General features: G+C 34.5%; 1 protein-coding gene across 1 annotated transcript; it reads left to right on the plus strand.

Annotated features, from left to right (window-relative positions):
* The first annotated feature begins 5,859 nt into the window (after positions 1-5,859).
* Positions 5,860-7,130, plus strand: LOC111695448 (actin-5C). Its single transcript, XM_023464777.1, has one exon. It carries the CDS (start codon positions 5,917-5,919, stop codon positions 7,045-7,047), a length of 1,131 nt encoding a protein of 376 aa, XP_023320545.1. The 5' UTR covers positions 5,860-5,916; the 3' UTR covers positions 7,048-7,130.
* The last annotated feature ends 989 nt before the right edge of the window (positions 7,131-8,119 follow it).

The raw sequence follows: 8,119 nt of genomic DNA on the forward strand, positions 1-8,119 counted from the left end.
GATCTGACCGTATCCAATAAACGTAAACAAAGGTTGGATCTGTCCGTATCCAATAAACGTAAACAAAGGTTGGATCTGACCGTATCCAATAAACGTAAACAAAGGATGGATCTGTCCGTATCCAATAAACGTAAACAAAGGATGGATCTGTTCGTATCCAATAAACGTAAACAAAGGATGTATCTGTTCGTATCCAATAAACGTAAACTAAGGATGGACCTGGCCCAACTTTTTGTGGGAAATCACATGAAAGGTTATTTTAAATGTTTTACAAAGAAAAATGTCGCCATTTTCAGCCAAGTAAAAATATTCTAATAAATTGCCTTGATAAAGTAGTGCACATACTCAACCAATAAATGTTAGTATGTGGTCAAGAAAAATAATTAATTTCCCAGTTGTAGATCCAGTTGGATGTCCCAAAAATAGTAGATTCAGTTGGGTGTCCCGAAAATAGTAGATCCAGCTGGGTGTCCCGAAAATAGTAGATCCAGCTGGGTGTCCCGAAAATAGTAGATCCAGGTGGGTGTCCCAAAAATAGTAGATCCAGCTGGGTGTCCCAAAAATAGTAGATCCAACTGGGTGTCCCGAAAATAAATTTTTAAAAAAATGTTATCTAAATAATTGCGTTTCAAAACTATGCAAGCAATTAGACTTTTTCTTAAGTTGAGAATTTTGCTTGCATCCTTTTTTTTGTTATCTACGCAAATCATAAAAAATCAGAGCTGCTAATGTATGTTACCTTTTCGCCGCCTTTTTAAAAATAAGGTTGTTTTCATAATACAATTTATTTAGATTTTACTGCCTTGAACGGACTAAAGGGATCCTAGAGATCGGCACAGTTTCAGAGTATTTCATGTTTAATTCAATAATTTGGCTGTTTTGAGGCACCTCAAGAGTCAAGGCTCAGTATAATAAACGCACGACAGCTTCATAAAAAATTGTATAAATGTTAGTTATATATATACAAACTTATTATTTACGTTTAGAGTAGGAAAATGTAAAATTATATTATTTTTGAAGAAACAACATTTTTAAAGTTGGTTTAAATTAAATTTAGAATTCCCTTGTACAGTTTACACAACAAAGAAAGAAATATGTTTTAGGGAACATTGTGTAAAAAATGTTAGAAATTTTAAAAATATAGTATTCAAAGAAATGTTGGAACATTTCAGTTGTTTTAAGTAACCCGCCATTCATAGACTGGGAGTTCCGATTCACACCAATTACTGTCTGTTAATAGTTTCAAAATGCATTCCTCCACCCCCCCATATCCCACCCTCCTCTATTATTGTTAATTGTTTAATAGTTGCAGACAAAGACTAAATAGGTTACCTGAAACAAAGCATTCGCTGAGTTAGTATTTCCATCTATCTATCTATCTATCTGCTTAAAGATTCTTTAAGACTTTTTGTACTGTATATAATACATGTAAAGATATCTCTGTATCTTGGTATACCCTGAGTATATATCTCTACCTGTATTCTGGTATACTCTGAGTATATATCTCTACCTGTAACTTCTCAGTGGTGAAACACTTGTTATACCCTAAGTATAGATCTCTACCTGTATCCTGGTATAACCTAAGTATAGATCTCTACCTGTATCCTGGTATAAACTGAGTATATTTCTCTGTATCCTGGTTTAAGCTCAGTATATATATTCTGTATCCTGGTATACAGCCTTAGTATATATCTTTACCTCTATCCCTGCTTAGCATGCAAAGGATGAGTTCTGGTATATCCTGGTTTAGAGAGAGCTGTGATATTAAAGTATTTATTACAAAGATTAAACAATGTAACAAACTTCCATTAGAGCTTTATCTTGGCATTCATTACCTTCAAGGAGTAAACTATAGTTTATTCACTTACAGAAATGGATTGTTAAGAAACCTAACTAGTATAGTCATAGTTCGTCGTAGCTTGGGAAAAACTTTTTTAATGTTAATCCATTTAAAAAGAAAAAAGTAAAAGTAAGAAAATGTGAGAAAATATTTTGTGTTAAAAATAAATTCATTTGACATTTCCCTTTCCATCTTAAATAAGATATAAGTTCCAAATTGTTCGTTTTTTTAAACTTATTTCTTGCTTGATTTAATCAAATGATTATTTTGCATATATAAAGTTGCAGCTTAAGCTTGGAAATGAACTAAGTCGTCATTGCATTCTAATCTTCTCCTCTCCGAGTTGTAGAACTTGTGGACAGGGGTGTATAGTTTTAATATTTTTGAAGATCTGGGGAATGAAATGAAGAATTAGACATGAAAAGGGAAGTTTTTTATACTTTTTACCCCCAAATTTATATTTTTCCCCAAAAAAATCATTTACTTTCCCCAATTTAGCGATTGAAACACTAAAACCTAGCCTCTGGGGGGAGAATGATTTTTCAGGAAATAATGCACCCCTGCTTAATGACATCATGAATACCAGAAAACAAGTAAACAGTTTAGGAAGATCCATTATAACACCTGCTGCAGGTTTCCTACATTTAATCACAGAGTTGAGAAACAAATAGAGAGGAATTCACTCCAAAAAAGTAGTGCTTTCTTATTTCCCGTATACGTATGGATGCGTTGAATTTCTATTATGTGGCCCAATAAAAAATATGTCATTGATTAGAAAATTACTTAATGGGACTGTTAAGGTAAAATGAGAGGGTATGGGCTGAAGTCTAAACATTTTAGGAGTTGATCGAGATCAATATTGGTTCTATCAGATTCCTGTTCTATTTGATTCCTGTTCTATTTGATTCCTGTTCTATCTGATTCCTTTTCTATCTGATTCATGTTCTATCTGATTCATGTCCTATCTGATTCCTGTATCAAAAAATTTATATAAAACTGTTTCAAAAACACCAAAACTCATATATATACATATATATGTATATATACATGTGATATGGTATGTGAATAATGTGTCCAGAATTTCCACGAATGACAGAGCAATATTTGGTCATGTGGCTCTGTCTTTATCACATGACCAGAATTTCCACCAATGGGTGTTCAGTATCTGATCACAAGGCTCCGTTGAATAAATAACGTATATATATATGAGTTTTTGTATAACTTTGACACAGTTTTATATAAATTTCTCAAGACAGGGACATCAGATTTAACTTATATTGGTCCCGATCAACTCCTAAGATGTTTAGGCTACAACCTATACCCCATTTCATTTTACCTAACAGTCCCTTTAAGCTATTATGTATTTTCCAAGCTGTCAAAGGTTGTATTTTACTAAAATGGAACCCATAATAACAGTATAATGCATATAATTTGTGTGAACATAAAGCATCTCATATTACATATTATATACCATCTCTACTCTGTGACAGTGATCAAGTTAAAAATATATACGATTAGACCAGAGATAAAAGAGTACAGCGATCTATTAGAACGGCTAGAATATGCAATATTTTCTACAACAGGTTCCATTGTGTACAGCTGGAGTACACGACCAATAAGCAGACGTGTACTCAAGTGTACGCAAAATTGTTTACAATAATCTATGGGAGCAATGTAAACAAACTGATTGCTCCCACAAAGAGGTTGACCGAAGAAGTATTTTTCCTTTGTTCTGTAACAGCAAATATCTAAGAAATCTTAATAATTTTTTTGTTATTAACTGGGGCCACAGAAACAACTTGAACAGAAGTTGTCAAGTTTAAAACTTTTTTTTCTTGTCATTGCTGTAAACTTATTTAATTATTTTTAAGCATTAGCATTCAAACAATTGCTTAATTCATGCAAAAGACCGAATTTAACCGTTTTATCTGAATTTCAAGACGTTAAAGGGAGTCGAGTCAAGACGTTAAAGGGAGTAGGGAGTCAAGACGTTAAAGGGAGTCGAGTCAAGACGTTTAAGGGAGTAGGGAGTGAAGACGTTAAAGGGAGTAGGGAGTGAAGACGTTAAAGGGAGTAGGGAGTCAAGACGTTAAAGGGAGTAGGGAGTCAAGACGTTAAAGGGAGTCGAGTCAAGACGTTAAAGGGAATAGGGAGTCAAGACGTTAAAGGGAGTAGGGAGTCAAGACGTCAAAGGGAGTCGAGTCAAGACGTTTAAGGGAGTAGGGAGTGAAGACGTTAAAGGGAGTAGGGAGTGAAGACGTTAAAGGGAGTAGGGAGTCAAGACGTTAAAGGGAGTAGGGAGTCAAGACGTTGAAGGGAGTAGGGAGTCAAGAAGTAATTTCAAGCGACCCTTCATTCACAACGGTACCCATTAAACCTTCTCTTCAGTCAAATTATTGAAAATATCCTGGTGTTTCATCTGAAAATTGATTAGTTGGTTTCGTGCTATATAAACGTTACTTTGGAATTTATTTATCAGAGATAAAGAATAAAATATGCTAGAATATGCAGCATTTTTTATATAATAAAAAAGACAGATTCATTTAAATCCGATTCCTGGATCGATCAATATCATTAATTCCCTCAGTTTTATCCAAGAAAAAACAGGACGCACAATAAAGTGTACTGCAGGAACTGCAGTTTATGGGAGGAATGTAAACAAACACAGTGCCTTCAGGAGATCATTTTGTATTCATTTGTATTTTTTGAAAAGTAATGATTTGAAAACATTAAACAAAATATGAAAACAACACTAGTGTTTTATTCTTATTGTTAAATATGGCTGAAATTAATATTGTTAAATATGGCTGAAATTAATATTGTTAAATATGGCTGAAATTAATAAAGGAAATGGGTTCTAGACACAAACTCTGATTTTCTAATTCCTTTATCTGTTGTAAACCGTTGTTATTCTAAAATGTGAGTTCTTTAAAAAAAATAGTTTTAAGATATCAACACTATCAGTTTGCAAAGATATAGGGATTAGAAAATTTAAGTTTTTTATATGAACTAATAATAAAAATCCTAAGATTCTCTTAACATTAATTTCTGCTAAATTATTCAAACAATATTTTCAGCGAAACGACTTTGTGACATTGTAGTTCCTCTTGTTTGATTTAACGCACAAAGGAATTGAGTTTTTGCCACAAATCTCAATTTTATAATACCTAAATCTCAACAACCAGATGATGCATACCTTTCATATTTCAAACTTACATTGCTTGATCCACCAGAATTCATAGTTAGAAATATCTATGGTCTACAACATTTGGTTTTTAAGAAATTGGGATTTAAAAATCCGAGTTTGAGGCAAAGACTCAATTCCATATTTATAATAATATTTATATCAGAAATTCAAAAGATGTTTGTTCTTCTCAATAGCCCTTAAATAAAAGAAGTTACAATTAAAAACATACAAGATGTCAATCTAACGTACAATTTTTTTTAGTTTAATGTGTGCAGTACCTATATGAATTTACATTTAACTTTAATCATAATTACAATATAAAGATAATATCTGATATTACTTTTCATTATACGAAAATAATTGTGAGATTATAAGAAACAATTTGCTGAAAGCATAAAAGTAAATCTAATCATAAAGGTTTGTGGTTTATATCAAACACATATCTTTTCTACTCAAAAGTGCAGGATCAATTAATCCAAATTATCCGGAAACCCTTAAAAATAAAATCTTTAAAAGAAATTTAGAATTTAAATTATAAAACGAAATTTTTCTTAAAATATAAAAAAAATTTTACATGTTGAAAGAGACTTGTTAAGTGAAGAATTCTCAAGATAAAAATGAAATTAGTTTTTGTCTGTTTCCAAACACTGTAAAATCTGTGTACAGTATAGTATGACCTTATAAGGTAATGTTATAAGGCAGTGTTTTCCCCACATTGACCGGCGTACTAGCTTAGGTCAGAGGACAATACATCTCCTTATATGGACATAAACGTAAACTTGGCTTAAGACCAGATTACTCCAGTATATAAACATATACAGGAGAATAGTAGTCTCATATCATTCTTATCCTTCAATACTCCAACATATCCTAGACAAGGAAGAACAAGATGTGTGACGAGGATGTTGCTGCTCTTGTTGTAGACAATGGATCTGGAATGTGTAAGGCTGGATTTGCTGGAGATGATGCTCCTAGAGCTGTTTTTCCATCCATCGTTGGCCGTCCCCGTCACCAGGGTGTCATGGTCGGTATGGGACAGAAGGATGCTTATGTTGGAGATGAGGCTCAGAGTAAGAGAGGTATCCTCACCCTGAAGTACCCCGTTGAGCACGGAATCATCACCAACTGGGATGATATGGAGAAGATCTGGCATCATACCTTCTACAACGAGCTCCGTGTTGCCCCTGAGGAGCAACCCGTCCTTCTAACTGAGGCTCCACTCAACCCTAAGGCTAACAGAGAGAAGATGACCCAGATTATGTTTGAAACCTTCAACATGCCCGCCATGTATGTTGCTATCCAGGCTGTTCTATCCCTCTATGCTTCTGGTCGTACTACTGGTCTTGTTATGGACTCAGGAGATGGTGTCTCTCACTGTGTTCCCGTCTATGAAGGATATGCTCTCCCCCATGCTATCCTTCGTCTGGATCTGGCTGGTCGTGAACTCACCAACTACCTCATGAAGATCCTGACTGAGAGAGGATACTCCTTCACCACCACAGCTGAGAGGGAGATTGTCAGGGACATCAAGGAGAAGCTCTGCTATGTTGCTTTGGACTTTGAGCAGGAGATGTCCACCGCTGCTGCCTCCACCTCCCTGGAGAAGTCCTACGAGCTTCCCGACGGTCAGGTCATCACCATCGGTAATGAGAGGTTTAGGTGCCCTGAGGCCCTCTTCCAACCTTCCTTCCTTGGTATGGAGGCCTGTGGTATCCATGAGACCACCTTCAACTCTATCATGAAGTGTGATGTGGATATCCGTAAGGACCTGTACGCCAACACCGTCATGTCCGGTGGTACCACCATGTACCCCGGTATTGCTGACAGGATGCAGAAGGAGATCACTGCCCTGGCTCCCTCCACCATCAAGATCAAGATCATTGCTCCCCCTGAGAGGAAGTACTCCGTCTGGATCGGAGGATCTATCCTGGCCTCTCTGTCCACCTTCCAGCAGATGTGGATCTCCAAGCAGGAATATGATGAGTGTGGACCATCCATTGTTCACCGTAAATGTTTTTAAAATGTTTTATTTCAAATTCAAGCAGAAAAACAAACCTTACATTCCGTTATAGATATAATGTACAAATAAAATATATAAAAGTATTTGAATATTTTTTAATGTTATAGCATGAAAAGTACTTAAAACAACAGATAAAACGAACAAACCTTATATTATATCAAAAATAAAGTTTGTCATTCAAATAAGAAGAACAATTCAAAATTGTATACAGCAAGGAATACTGCTATCAGAATTCTTTTTAATGTACCTAGAGATACGCATAGATATTTGATAGAAAGTATTTCACAATGTTTACATGTAAAAAACTATGTTAGCCAGTAGATGTGTGTCTCTCTATGAGGCTATTGAAGCAAGTTCTAAGCTTTGCATTAGATTTCTTTCTAACTTATTTTCTATTGCAAATGATTATTTTGTAAATCTATCTGATCTTAGTATAATAAAATATTTTGATGTCTCATTGGACCATACATGGAAAGTTCCGGTTTTACAAGAACTTTTAAATATAAGAGTGAATAGTTTATATGTTGAAGGATTCGATGATTACGTAATAACTGAAATGATAAATATGTTATCTAATGAGTAATGATCAATGTCGCCTATTTGTGCATAATTTTGCTTTTTTTTGTAAAACTATTTATTCGAAATACCTAAATAAATTTAAACTACACCACTTATATATGTATGTACAAGGCGTCTCTGAAAAAAGTGTCTATAGGCTTTTTAACGTAATAAACCTCATTGTTTTGTGTTAAAGGTGTTTCTAGTGGGTACAATAACCAATATATGGGGGGTTGTGCATTAAACATTGTTCTCAAAATTCCGTTTTAACCTTCAAAATTAGGCAAAATATTCGAAAATGTGCTTGGTCCCATTTCCGAAGATATTAATTGCGTTTTTTTTCGCCATATTTTTAAAAAATGTATTTATTTTCAAGGATCGGACACTTAAAAAAAATTAATATTGAAAGGACGAGGATTTCGATGTGGTTCGGACGAGAAAATGATGAGAATGTGGTTCGGACTAGAGATTGATGTGGTTGGCCTTCCTCCCCTCGCCTAGTAGGTACAATGAC

The sequence above is a fragment of the Eurytemora carolleeae genome, unplaced genomic scaffold (genome assembly GCF_000591075.1).
Source record: "Eurytemora carolleeae unplaced genomic scaffold, Eaff_2.0 scaffold158, whole genome shotgun sequence".
Lineage (NCBI taxonomy): Eukaryota > Metazoa > Arthropoda > Copepoda > Calanoida > Temoridae > Eurytemora > Eurytemora carolleeae.

What these genes read in the sequence shown, in the direction of transcription:
- LOC111695448 (XM_023464777.1), top strand. Translation starts at nt 5,917, where the DNA reads ATGTGTGACGAGGATGTTGCTGCTCTTGTTGTAGACAATGGATCTGGA.